Here is a 15,471-nt window from a genome sequence, read left to right on the forward strand (position 1 = left end):
GTTTCGGTAGTAAAATAAGATGCAAACAGCATTTCAAGCTGTACAACTAAAAACAGGATGCAATTGCTGAAAATATGACATCACACAAGAACAAAGTTCCTGAATGTGTTTATCGACGTCTTGTTGTGAAGCACTTTTTTCAAATGAAACTAACGTATGCAATTACCTCAACAGCTCCTCGACTAAAAAGACAGTTTAAAGACGCTGGTAATCTCTCTCACACTGTGCACTGTAAATGCAGCCATTTTGTAAAACATTTCCCTCTAACTGCATTTCCACTTCGACAGTTATTCAGCTCAGCAGCAGTCACATCCATTACCGGCTTGTGATGGGTAATATCAGAGCTATATACAGGCAGCCATCTCTGATGCTTGGATGTTGAGTGGATACTGGCGATTCTGGTCAGTTAAATCGCATTAACGCTAGCACAGGGTGTAATAAAGCACATGGCTCTAGTCTGTAAGTAAGCAGTTACTCAAGTAGATGATTTTATCCAAATAGACTAAAGTCCTCTTTTTGGTTATATAACTCCTTCCTCTCCCTTTCCACTTCTCTTTCTGCAGATCCTGGAGATCACCAGCGATGACTCACGGGCGTCTGTCACTTGGCAGAACGAGGCTAGAGGCTGTGATGACATGTAGAACGGAGAACACTTTGCCCGGACCGCAAAGACTCTTCCTCATCAGGCACAGCTTTGACATTTCTAACTGGAGCTTTTCAAGCCATGACATCTACCTCTCCCCATCAACATGCACAGATCTAACCACCGCTTCACATCACATCTGGGCTGCTTAAGGCCAGAAATATTCTTTGCGCACATACGAATGCAGAAGTGAGTGCTTGGCCAATGCAGTGTACTTTTTTCATGTGATGTTTATATAAAAATCTACATTTGTGGGGTTGGTGGTTGTATCATCATTGTAGTATTGGATGAGTGACCACCAGACTCTCTCTCTCTCTCTCTCTCTCTCTCTCCATATATATATACACTACCATTCAAAAGTTTGGAAACATTATTATTTTTAATGTTTTTGAAAGAAGTCTCTTATGCTCATCAAGGCTGCATTTATTTGAACAAAAATACAGAAAAAACAGTAATATTGTGAAATATTATTACAATTTAAAATAATAGTTTTCTATTTTAATATACTTTAAAATATATTGTTTTTTCTGTAATGCAAAGCTGAATTTTCATCAGCCGTTACTCCAGTCTTTTGTGTCACATGATCCTTTAGAAATCATTATAATATGCTGATTTGATACTCAGTTATTATCAAAGTTGGAAACAGTTGTGTTGCTTAATATTTTTTTAAAAACTGTGATACTTTTTCAGGATTCACTGATGAATAAATAGTCAAAAAGAACAGCATTTATTCAAAATAGAAATATTTTCTAACAATATACTTTACTATCACTCTTTACCAATTTAACACATCCTTGCTGAAAAAAGTATTAATTTCTTCCAAAAAAAAGAAAGAAAGAAAAAAAAATACTGACCCCAAACTTTTGAACAGTAGTGTATATTGTTACAGGAGATTTAATTTAAATAAATGCTGTTCTTTTTTAACTTTTTACTCATCAAAGAATCCTGAAAAAAATTATCACGTCATAAAAAAATATTAAGCAGCACAACATTTGTAATAAATCAGCATATTAGAATGATTTCTGAAGGATCATGTGACACTGAAGACTGGATTTAATGATGCTGAAAATTCAGCTTTGCATCACAGACATAAATTATATTTTAAAGTATATTATAATAGAAAACCATTATTTTAAATTGTAATAATATTTTACAATATTACTGTTTTTTTCTGTATTTTTGATCAAATAAATGCAAATATTAACTTTTGAAAACATTAAAAATAGTAATGTTTCCAAACTTTTGAATGGTAGTGTAAATGAATTCATTTGCTTAATTCAAATAATCTGCAGAAAAAAGAACGAATGTATAAATAAACATGACAGATTACTTGATTATCAGAACCGTTGGTAGCCACTGGATTTACATATGAACTGTAACAAAAATGTGCACGTGTCTTGATGCTTTTCTAAAAGATAACCAGCTAACAGCCTCAAGCATGACTAGACCATCCAACAATAATGACTAAATAATGAGAACGTGTTTCATAATTAAATCTTTGACTGCACCGGAAACGTCTCTTTCAGCATTTCTGCAGCTCTCATCCAAGTGAGAAACTGCAGAAAAACCCATTTGGTTCTGTTCTCCCTATCATCAGCAAGGTGTCACGGCAAAAGCACGGCATCCATCAAACCCCTACGTTACATTTTGTCCATTTAGCAGTGAGATTAGCTCTGACACTGCCCGCAGCCTGCGAGGCTATTTATAGCACACTCAGGGCTGCCTCGCTCCCATTGGCCAGAAACCTCACTGTGGCAACACAGCAAAGCCGGAGGTCTGCTGAGCTCACAGGCTCCCGGTGTTTCCCAAGGACAGAGTTCCCATAGCGATCGCAGGCACCCATTGGCCGTCCTCATTCCCCGCTGCAGTCGCTGGCCTCACAATGAAAGCTCAGTCTGGAGGCCAATGACAGCAGCGCTGCCTCAGGAAACCACAGACATGACAGACCCGTATGATGCAGACATTAACCAAGTGTTCTGCATCACACTCACCAACAAATATTCAACATCCAAACAAACTTCATTCCGCACAATCCGCACAAAGAAATGGAAAATCCAAGACAGAAGCGTGGGTAAGGGAGGAACGGAGACAAGAAATGCAGCGTTGTGAGCTTCTTAAAGGAATAAAATGAAAATTATGTTATTATTTACTCCCCCTCATGTCATTTCACACTTATGTGCTGTTATTTTATCCTTGGTACACAAAAGTAGACATTTTAAGCAATGTTCAATCACCACTTGTTCATTCATACAAGTCACAGTGACCACGACTGTCAAGCTCTATAAAAGTATCACTAAAAAAAGCAGTCAATATGGCTTGTGAGCTTTCTCAATTCATATGACAGCTTTGAGTGAGTAACACATCTAAACCTCCCAAAAACCAACAGTCACAGCTCTTGATTTAAATATGTGCCTGAAATAAGGTCTGTGGTTAACACAAGCTCGAGATATTTCACATTTTATTCTATGACATAAAATACATCAGAAATACCTAGGGCTTCCCACATTCAGCGCTTACTGTTTTTCATTTTTTCTGGAATCCATTTTAATAGTTTGATTCAATTTCAGTAACCAAAAAAGCATGTCTAATTAGCTCTTTCCGCACCATTGATGGAATTTTCCGTCATTTATGAGACAACGCTTCCCCTTGACAGAATTTTTCAGCTTTCCGTGTTTTCACTGTTATACAGTAGGGGGCGCTGTTACACATCTTCTGGAAGAGTACAGAATCGCTGGATCAAAACACAGGCAAAAAAGGTGCAGAAACAAGTGATAAAAGTACTGCTTATGCACGAAAAAAACAATGCGGTTTCTCAAGCTTTTTGTTCAAAATGTAGGGCCCTATAATTTCCACGATCACAGAATCACGGATGGAATCGCGGAATCCATTCATAAAAACGGAATTTACTATATAACGCGGAATGTCATGGAATTTGTCAAATTTTTGATGAATGAAAAGCAGGTCAGTACACTTAAATTAAATCACGATATAGACTAGTGTCTGTGAATATTAAACCGCAAAAAGACTATTTAAACATGAATCCTGCATGCCTGTGTGACTCTGAAGCGCAGTTACATTTACCTCACACCGCCTCACACACAGTCGCGCGAGCGCACGCACGCTGAAGCACGTGCGACGCTCGTGGTGTTTTCGTCCTCTGTCGCCTCACTATATGAACGCACAAATTCATCTCCAGAGCTGCTCTGAAAGTCACTTCATCAGCATTTAACCGCTTCGTTTGAGAAAACTACCGTCATAAACACAGAGAAACTCAAAGCTCTAGGCAAACCGTCAAAATAAAAGTTTGATTTAACTTGACAGAAACATATTACTGTTGTACAGTAGAATTTAGATAAATTAATTTAACAATAAATTATTAAAATATATTTTTAAACAATAATCTCAGTGTTTCTTCCATGTTTTAATTTTAACAGTAAAGCTCTGTTGTGCAGCACATTGTTTGACAAAAAAGTTTAATTTCATGATTAAAAGATAAATTAAATGGTATGCGTTCATTTTAAATATTTAAACATAAATTTAAATACACAACAGAACTTCTGAAAAAAAAAAAAATCATAAAAATATATTTTTATTATTTTTTAAATTATTTTAATTATTTATTATTAAAATGGAATCCAGAAAACACAATTTAGTAAAAATAAAATTTGAGGGGAAAGAATAAAACGTTTATCATAGGGCCCTAAAAAATTTTAATTTTTTTTGTTAAACTTTTATTAAATTGTTGGTAAATTGGACAAGAATCATTATTTCAATTAATTAGACATGTTTTTTGATTACTAAAATTTAATTTAACCATTAAAATGGAGTCAAAAAATAAATAAAACAGAAAAAAACGGAATACAGAAAAATTAAAACGGAAAAAACGGAATTTGGGAAAAAAATAAAACGGATTTCATAGGGCCCTAAAAATTTAGCTTTTTTAAAAATCTTACCCACATTTAAGTGTTGATAAAAAAAGAATGTTTGAATGTAGAATATTTTTTTTTGTTGTTTGTTTGTTTGTTTAAAAGCAGAGCCTCTGTTCCTTCTTTTTATATATTTCAGATAATCATACAAAAAAATATTCAAAAAATGATTTTTTTTTTTTTTTTTTTTGAAAATGATCAGAAACACTGGCCGTGGCTGGAAACTTAAAAAAAAAAAAAAAAAAAAAATAGTTTTTTCTAGATTCTATTTTAATGGTTTAATTTTATTTTAAATTTGTCTAATCAATTAAATTCATAAAACTTTAACACTTTAATAATTTCCTAAACATTTTTACAATAACTGGTCCCTATAAAATGTTTTAATTTTTAGAAATTCAGTGTTGTCACTTTTAATTTCTCTGGATTTTATGATTTAATCACTTTTTTTTTAATCAAATATAGTGATAATACAATGAAGACAAAACATAAACAATTTAATCTTTTTAAAAAGTAATAAAATGAAAATGTAACAATTACTTTAATTTTTGTGTAAAAAAAAGGGCTGAACAACAGAGGTTTTTGGTATAATTAAAAAATTGTGTGATATTCGTGGAATTCTAGGACCCTAAATACTCCACACCACAGTCCTGCACGGGTCCTGTTTAATAAACCCGCACCTGCAGTTATTAACAGCACACCCGACACCCGATATCTGACAGAAACACTCATTTTAGCCCGACCTGACCTGTTTGACATAAAAACCGCAACCCGACCCGTACCCGCATTAAATCTCCTACATGAGGTCCACAAAAATCATTTTCTCACAAGCAATAAAACCAACATTAGGCATTCTGTGTCGCTGCATTTAATTAAACATTGCATTAAACAACACAAGTAAAATAACAGAACAAATAATGTTTTAGTCGGGTACCCGCCCACGTGCTTTTTTTGTTGTTGTTTTTTTACTCATCTTGAAAAATGCATTTACTAACAAGAGGCTAAATGGGACTACAGAGATTGTCTTGGAAATTAAATGTCATCATGCCAAACAGGTAAACTCATCTACTCACTAGTCGCTTTCACCACTTTGCTCTGTTAATAATCACGCTCCTGCAAGTTATTCTAACTCGGGAAAATTTTTCTTAAATAATGACCGAAAGAGTTGTCGGAAGCTTAATGTTGGTGACGTTGAAGTCAAGCTAGTCTCATTGCGTAGCCAGACCTTCAGACTGGCGGTAGAGGGTCTGGACCCAACAGGATGTCTGATCCACATGTAAAGCAACCATTCATAGTTCGTTTCGTTCAGCATCATGTTTAGGGTTGAGAAAATATAAAGTCGATGTCCCTATGATAACAGGCCAACATGCAATTCATTCAAGAACGTTGTGCAAGTTAACTGCAACAATGGCGCAATAATGGTGATGTTAACCTCATACTTTTAAAAATCCAGCATTTAGTTGTAATTTCGTTCATCATTATAAGTAGTAATAGGCTGAATTGAAAATAGGTAGCCTAATTCTAATACACGCAATGACTATTCATTATTACATTTTTATATTTATGTAGCCTACACAATAATATTCTTTTACACTGTAATCCTTTTGTTTTTAATATTTGGCATGTTTGTGTGATTCGCATCCCTGTGTGTAATAAGCAAAGTCAACGCGCACTGTGGACGCGCCCAGAGGCGCAGTTTCTACCAACACGCTCTAACAAAAAATATTGCGCCAATGACTTTAGACTTTAGACCAGGTTTGAGTTGGTCTATGGCGCAGTCTATTTTCAGCTCCTTAAAATAGCAATGCGCCGACAATGCGGCTGAACACACCTCTTTTTTAGACCAGCACACCCATGGGCGCACTAACTGGCGCAAATGCATTTACTAATTTAAGGACGTGGCGCTGAACGGGAAAACGTGAACGGCGCCAGACGCAAACTAGCAAACACACTTGCGCTGCGCCTTGCGTCGCATTGCGCCGGGTGTATTATAGGGCCCTAAGTCCTAACCTTTTCCCAACCCCTAAACCTAACCATACCCATAATTTATCCCTAAAATCAGAGGGAAATGATAGTTGAATAACACCGTTGTGGAAGCACCTAACCCAGTTTAGAGTCCAGAGTCTAAACTTGACATAAATGGTAAACTTGTCCCTCAAATCTGATTGGTTGATTGGAATGATGTTCCAGGATCAACAAAGATGTTGATCCAGGAACATGTTGTACTTGGTGAAATCACGTTCACCATGTGCCCAATGCGTCAGACATTCAGCCAATGATCCGTCGACATGACGTCTAAAGTCATGCGACCGTGGTGTAGTTTATTTACAGCTTACATTTAGCTCTTTACTTCTGGCCCCTGTATTTATGCTTTCATAAAAGTTGTGTTAATTTTTGATGATTATCTTGAAAAAAAAACAAAAAACAATGCATACAAATAATAAACTTTTGTTAATTGCAGAGCTTATTTTCTGCACTAATCCAAAAATCCCCCAAAAATTATATTGGCTTTTGTGGAGGGATCCAGGGTGATGCTAACTTCCAGGGTGGCCTACAAAAAAACATCAGCCCTGCAGCACTCTATACCGCCCACCCCGAGTCAGCGGAGCTCGCCTCACCTTGACATGCTCCTGCAGCTGCGCTTCATGCTGGCGCGAGAGCTGCTCGTGCTGCCGCTGAAACTCTGCGATCAGGAGCTGCCTCTGAATCTGCTGTTTCTGCTTGAGGGCCAGTAGCTCCTGCTGCAGCTGCTGCTCACGCTGGGCCGAGTCTGTCGGCGCCAGGGCGAACTGGTGATCTACACGCAGGTCCATGGGGATGGCAGAAGGCGGCACTTGCAGTGGCAGTGCCGCACTCACATCAACTGTGGAAAAGAGACAAGAGTCGATAAATGACAAAAGCAACAAACTGAACAGTAGCACACATGAAGCTTTTAAAACTGATTTAAACTTTCTGGCAAGCCAACATTCTAAGTTTGTTTGGTCAAAGTAACTTTTATGCTGCAAAAATGAGTCCTTCAGAAATCATCTTTGTATTGATGTCGCAAGCGCGAACACATTAACATACATTATTTACGTATCATTGTCCATTTAATATTCATCAGTTTGGCATGAAACAACAGTGTGAAATAGAGTAGCAAACACTGTTACTGACAATCCTCATTTTGGCTGTGTGAGATTCTCCGGCTTTGTTGTTGTTGAGCTACCGAAGTGCGGGCTGTTAAAGCTCCGCCCTCTTCTGGAAAGGGGGCAGGGAGCAGCAACTCATTTGCATTTAAAGGGACACACACAAAAACGGCGTGTTTTTGCTCACACCCAAATAGGGGCAAATTTGACAAGCTAAAATAAATGATCTGTGGGGTATTTTGAGCTGAAACTTTACAGACACATTCTGGGGACACCAGAGACTTCTATTATATCTTGTGAAAGTGGCATTATAGGTCCCCTTTAAACAATTCAAATAATGAATTTGTTAAAACAAGAAGTAAAATACAACTTATTATTATATAAATAAATTTGTCATTAATAAAAAAAACAAAAAAACAAAGTAAAAACAAAATAAAAATGAATTTTAACAATTTAAATAAAATTGTCATTAATTAAAAATAAAACAAACTAAAATATAAAATGTAATTATAAATATACAAATTATTAATGAATGAAATAATTATTTTATTGTTTCATTTTTTTTGTAATTAATCCATTAATGCTCATACACATATATGCACTACATATTCATACACTATGAATATTGTTGGCTCAAACTGCTTGTAACGTTCTTAATTTTTAAGTACCAAAAAAACTAAAAAATAATGATAGTATGAAACAACTGTCCAATCAAAAATCATCTTAAATATCCCTAAAAATGTGCACACAGAGTACTGTACTGCACCAGCACCGTACCAGACATCAAAATAAACAGAGGAAAGAAACCTCATGTTCCTGCTACAGATCTTGGTTAGATTCACTACTAGCGAACATGAACAGCGTCACTAGAATCAGGAACAGCCCTGTCTTGCGGTATCTTCTTCAATCATCCCTCTCTCATAACAGATACATCTGAAGAAAACTGAGGAACTGAGCAATTACATTCCGCAGTGAGGATGCTTGTGTTGATAAGTTAAATGGCTTTACGGCCTTGAGTGTATGAGAGGCTCAAAAGGTTTGTGGGTTAAATGAGCAATGAAATTCAACACAAGAACAAGTAGGACATTTTATGTTCCTTCCTTTTTAACACTGTGTAATTAGAATAAATAGAGAAAGGAGGCAAAATTTGCTTATTCAAGCATTCACGCAAGTCCGGGAACCCCCGAATAGCATCAACAAATCACCATAAACTAGGACTTTCACAATTATTAGGACTGCTTTACATTATTTATAATATATAATACTGTCTCTTTTGCCAGGCAAAAACTATGCCAAGGTGAACAAAGCAGACAAGCAGTCCGCAATAAATAGCCTCTGACACCACATTACGTCCATACTGCTGGCATGGGACCTCTTCATTTGTGCATTACTGAATAGGAGAGGTTTTAGGGGGAACACTGACCACATTCATGCTTGAGGTGTCAGCTCCACTCATGGGACGTCACGATGCCCTGAATGCCACAAGTTCAAGGATGCTCCTTTGACCCCATAGCAGTGGAAACAAAAGCCCTCAGCGGAAGCCCTGAGGCCACACAAAGGCCAGCGTCAATGGCTATTTGATGTCATGGAATAAAAACCGCCCTGACTAAATCATTTCATAAAATCATATTTATGACGCAAATCCTTGGTCACAAAGGGGCCGTTGATGCCCAACCCCTGGAATTGACCACTACGCTCTTTGGCAGCCCACGCTCAGCTGGACAGGAAGCCGTCAACTAGTGAACTACTTCCTCCACGTTTACTTTGCATAAATAAGTGGTGATAAGAGCGTTGTTTATCCGTGCCTTTGCCGTCGAGAGACATATTTGCATTCGCCGCACAGTCCAAACAAAGCCCAGTGGCCAAACAAACAAAAACAAATATTAGGAGTAATTAAAGTGCCAAAGAAAACTACAGCGCACTAGCAAACAGAAACTCTAACTGAATTAATAAATATTGTTTTAATGTCTAAAATTAGTCAATTGTTTAATCGACTAATTTTGGTCTGCTGAAAAGTGTTTCGACGAGAGCTCAGAAGAGAACAACCATTGGCCAAAACCCACATTATGTGGCTCTCTTTCAATTTATGAGAATGAATTTGAATTGCATTGGGCACAACTCACTGGAAGTTGAATTGGAATGTCGGGAAGAGGAATTAACTGAATCCGTCCGTCCATCCATCCGTCCATCCAACCAATCTACCATCCATCCATCCATCCATCCATCCATCCATCCATCCATCCATCCATCCATCCATCCATCAGTCAATCTATCCATCTGTCCGTCCATCCATTCATTCATCCAGCCGTCCATCCATCCATCTGTCCATCCATACGTCCATCTATACGTCCATCCATCCATCCAACCACCCATCCATCTGTCCGTCCGTCCATACATCCATCCATACGTCCATCCATACGTCCACTCATCCACCCATCCATCTGTCCGTCCGTCCGTCCATCCATCCATCATCCATCCATCCATCCATCCATCTGTCCGTCCATCCATCCATCCATCAGCCTATCTGTCTGTCCGTCCAGCCATCATCCATCCATCCATCCATCCATCCATCCATCCATCCATCCACTATCTAAATCTTGAAACTTCAAATCGACTTTCGATTTTTTAAAACTTTTTCAAGCCAACACTGAACATTTAAGTTGTCTTTTTTAGCTAAAAAATAGTTATTTGAATATCTTTGAATCATTTCAATTTATCTTTCTCACATTCAAATTCAGTGCAATCCAGGAATTAAAACAAACAAACAAACAAAAAACATTCTCAATTCAATTCTGAATGGCGCACTCAACTGAGAACTGTAAAATGCACTCCATCACACCTAAATCTCACCAGAGAGCGTGCTGAGGTTGGATGATCCTTCTCTGCAAGTAAACCCCAGATGCAGAGCTACAGTTTGTTTACTAGTGTAATTATTTCTTACAGGGAGGATTAGGTAACATTTGCATTAGGAGTTTGCCGACTGGCCGGGGGTAATCCCAGTCTTTGCTGTGCTCTCTGAGGATAGACACTTGGCACACACTTATAGAGACCATACGGACACAGGGCACTGCAGGTTACAGTTAGGAGGCACGCTGGGGACGGAGGGGATATGCATTTCTATCCAATTAGAATGATGCAATATAGGTGTAAAGAGAAATAATCACCCCTGCACCACTAGTTCGGCAAAAGGGGATTTGCTGACACGCACAGCACTGGCCGAACATGCACACGGATACACACCCACACGCTCTCTCGCCACTCTACAGCATGAACTGATGGAGATTGATTCACCAAGGCCATGAATGCGGCGGTCAACTATTACACCGTGTACCTTGTGAGGAGTGATGCATCCTGGGACAGTGAACACTCTGCACTGCTATCCATCAGCAATGCATCACATTTAGGTCAGGAAATGGGTGCAGGTGCAACTCTACTGAGAGCAAGTCCAGGCATCTCTACTACACCATCGGTCCTGCCTAAAACAGTAGCATCCATATCTACAATGCTCACTAAAACAAGACAGAACTTATGGGCAGGCTCTCACACACAAATGCACGGGTAGAACACAGCAGAAATTCAAAAAGGTTAAAAAACAACCATACAGAGCAGAATGCAGGGGTCTTGAACTTGTTTTTGAACTTGGCAGCTTCTACAAAAAACAACGCTTATGGTGGGATGCTCAGCAATGCCACCAAAAATATCAAAACTAAAATAAAAATTCAATTAAAAATAAAAATAAAAAAACATATAAGACCAAATATTTTGTATGTAATAATGTGAATTGTGCAATGTGAGTAGTGTGTAATGTGAGGTGTGTGCAATAATGTGGATCGTGCAATATGAGGATGTGCAATAATGTTTGATGGTGCAGTGTATTTTATTATTTATTTATTTTTATTTTTTTTTAAATGTATTTGTCCATGTATTGGCCCTTTGTGACCCCAGTCCCTGGGACAACAGATGGAAATTAGCCTTCGGCTACAATCCGGTGTGTTTACATTCATGTACAATCATGTCTGTCCATTAACACACACTGTCCCTATCAAAAAAAGAAATAATATAAATAATAATGTATGTGTGTGTATACTTACATACACTACCGTTGTTATGCGCTACACTGCATTATACACTACTGTTCAAAAGTTTAGGGTCAGCATTTTTTTTCCTCAAAGAAATTAAAGGAATTAGTACTAATACTTTTATTCAGCAAGGATGCATTAAAATGATCAAAAGTAACATGTTACATAAAAAAAAATCTTACCAATCTAAAACCTTTGAACAGTAGTGTGTGTATATTTTGCTTTAATATTTTAGAATTTATTACTTTATAAACACACAGAGTATACATATATATATATATATATATATATATATATATATATATATATATATATATATATATATATATATATATATATATATATATATATATATATATGTATACTATATATATAATTTTGCATTCAATTTCTGCAAAAAGTTGCACATTTTTAAGAGGTGTCAAGTTAAAAGTAGTTAAGATGAAATACCCCTAACGTTATATTCAATTCAGTTTGATTTGGGACAAAACAATGCTTCTTGTGAGAACACCCTAACACTAAATCAAAACTTTTTATTATCAACGTTTTAGTAACTCTAAATCTCATCATTTTCCTTTCTTTTCCCTCAAACAGCGCACACAGGCAGTGTGGCTCCAGCCCTTGGCCCAATGCCTCCTTCTGCAGAACAGTGTCCCTGACTGAACCTCTGACCCTCTGCTGGGATGCCGAGGATAATGAGGTGTTGGGGAAACATCAGAACTGCGTGCTGATTACGCCAGAGGGGCCCCAGTTACCACAGGCCATGCTTGAGCGAATAGAGGAGTGTTTGTTCTGTACCATAGAGAGACGGGCCACAGTGACGATCACAGACCAGTGTCCAGAGCACGATGCAAAATCTGGAGTGACTAACTTAAGAATGAGGACAGAAAAAGAGGTGGCTAATACAGAACACTAATATTTTTTTGTTTGAAAATGCACATACTATATATAAATTAACAGAAACAATGCCAAAAAAGGTGCTTACATGACAGAATTCCAGTAGCCAAAATATCTTAATTGCATTATGGCAAACTGGTTAACACCTTCATATGGCAATTCGAATATGAAAAAAAATTTGTGTTTAAATCACAATTTTCATGTGCATGTAAACACAGTCATTGAAAGAAAAGAGTTAATAGTAGGGAGATAGAAAGAGAGGGAGAATTATGATGAAGAATTTACTCAATCCAAACAGAAGCCACTATAAATAGCCCAGGGTAAGCTGTTTTGTCCATAAACATTGACTACAAATGGCATGAGTCACTTGTTTTTCAGTTTCCCCTGGGCTTTCGCAGGAACCACACAGGAGTGCTCATCAATATGTCCGTGTGTTGGCAGGTTGCTGTCGCACCAACGCTGATCAATGAAATCATGTGAGTGAATGTCCATTCATACAGAGCATGACAACACGTAATGCCAATTTCACATGCTTTAAGCTGTTAACATGACTCCAGCATGCTGCAGGGATAACGTATTTTTATACAGTAGGCCAAAACCTGGAAACAAGTTAACATTATGGCACTTCCGGTTCCATCGCCCCTAGGCCAATGGGTTTCTTGAATGGGATTTTGGTTAAAAGCCTGAAATAAGGTCTGGGTGAACACAAGCTCAAGATATTTTCACGTTTTGTTCTACAACATAAAACACACCAAAACACTTGTTTCTAACAAGTTGCTAAATGGGACTAAAGAAGCTCTCAGGGACATTAACTATTTCCTGGTACTGACGGAATTTTCCATAATTTATGAGACAACACTTCCCCGCCATTGATATGAATTTTCCGACTTTCCGTGTTTTCACTGATATACAGTAGGGAGCGATATTACGCATATTCTGAAAGAGTACTGAATCTGTGGATCAAAACACGTGAAGAAGCAGAAACAATCGATAGCATTTGCAAACAGATGCATATGTAAAATAATGTGATCATCAACATTAAACAGCTTATAAATCAAAATTGCCTAATGTTACCGAATTAAATGTCAACCCAAGATGAGGGCAAGCTTTGGGGGTATTAATGGACTCGATCTAATCCATCTATGTTTTGATCATTGTTGAGCTTTTTGCACAAAATGTGGCTTTTTTATAAAACTTACCCACATTCAAGTGTTGATAAAAAAAGAATACATGAAGCTAGAATAAAATGTTTTGTTGTTGTTGTTTAAAAGCAAAGGTTCTGCTCTTTCTTTTGATATATTGCATGTTCAGAGATACATACAACAAAATATTCTGGTGGTCATGAAAGTTTTGTGAAAATGATCAAAAATGAAGCCGCTGGTTGGCAATTTTTTTCAAAAAAGTTGTTGGGGAAAGAGTTAAAACATCCTCACGCTGAATAAGTAAACTCATCTACGCACTAGTGCACTTTCACAGTCTTGTGTTTATAATCGTGCTCTTGTGAACTATTCTGATTCACACTTTTTTTTTTTATGAAGACTGAAAGTTGTCAGAAGCTTAATGGTAGTGAGCTTTTCATTTCTGGCAACGGTATTTAGGCTTCAAAATTCATAAAAGTTGTGTTCATTTGTAAAAATGATCCTAGTGGACAAAACGTGTAAGTATCATAAAATTTTGTTGGTCACAGAGCTTATTTTCTAATTCAAAAGTCTATGGAAAAATCTTATTGGGTTTTTGTCGAAGTGTGATGCTAACTTATGGGTAGGCCTACAAAAACACATCACTGCACCAATCTCTATTCTTACAGACCAACAGTTACTGTTAGCATGTTACATCTCTGAATGCCCTTTAAATAAAGTTTAAAAAAACGAATATTCCTTGATTAGTCAGTTGTTGGATGACAAGTCGACCAACCTTACCAAACCCTATTTATACAAAATATAATTCATTTATTTAATTTGATCTTTGGGACATTTTTATTTCATTTGAACATTTGGGACATCCATTTAACCTGGACATGTTTTGTGAGATTCACATTGAGAGAGAAATAAAAAGAGATGAGAGGGAGAGCGATGGGGTCTTTCAGTTTTCCATCCCCACTCCTCCACCCTTCAGTCTTTAAATAAGCGAGACATGAAGTCGCTTATGAGGTCATAATGACATCAGCGAGGTTGCCGTGGTATCGGCGCGTGTGTTTACCAGCCGGGTGGCTCTAACGACCCCTGAATGCAGCAGTCCCTGAACATTAGCTCGGCTGCGCAGGCTAAGAGCCAAACGCCGGCAGCTAGAGGAGCGTTCTTAAAAAGTCTCTTTTAGTCTAAACAGCCGCTTAAGTAAAAGGCCTACACACTCAGCTCTTCCATATAGCCGTCCACACTTGGCACCAACCACGCATCTGGCCTTGAGCGGCGAAGAGAAAGTGAATTGCAAGTGTGTGCGTGTATAAAATCATAATTCGACCAACAGGATACAGCTCCCATTAAGCTTCACTGCAACATGTTTATTCTTCATAAGACTAGAACAGTCTACAGCACTACCGAAATCAATCGATGCTCTTATCTTCCCCCGGCTCATGCTATCATCTACAGGACAATTATCTTCTCATCCAGTCAACTACTGGAAGACGACAGCAAAAAAAAAAAAAAAAAAAACCCTCAGTGTTCCTGAACCCAAGCCCTCAGTGCCATCTAAAAGCCCTGCTAACTTGTCCACCTGGATGGATGGGGCAGTAAAATTGCGCTTCACTGCAAGCCTTGAAATTTATTCCATTAATACAAGTGCAGCGAAAATCACTGGTCACTGGC

General features: G+C 37.6%; 1 protein-coding gene across 4 annotated transcripts in view; it reads right to left on the reverse strand.

The window, feature by feature from the left end:
- hdac4 (histone deacetylase 4) overlaps positions 1-15,471 on the reverse strand; it is a 259,783-nt gene that overhangs the window by 97,988 nt on the left and 146,324 nt on the right. For all 4 annotated transcript variants that reach the window (XM_048194567.1, XM_048194569.1, XM_048194570.1 and 1 more), the window contains one exon: positions 7,185-7,429. In XM_048194567.1, the coding sequence (XP_048050524.1) occupies positions 7,185-7,429 (245 nt within the window). The remainder of the gene's footprint in view (positions 1-7,184; positions 7,430-15,471) is intronic.

This window comes from Megalobrama amblycephala, linkage group LG6 (genome assembly GCF_018812025.1).
Source record: "Megalobrama amblycephala isolate DHTTF-2021 linkage group LG6, ASM1881202v1, whole genome shotgun sequence".
Taxonomy (NCBI): domain Eukaryota; kingdom Metazoa; phylum Chordata; class Actinopteri; order Cypriniformes; family Xenocyprididae; genus Megalobrama; species Megalobrama amblycephala.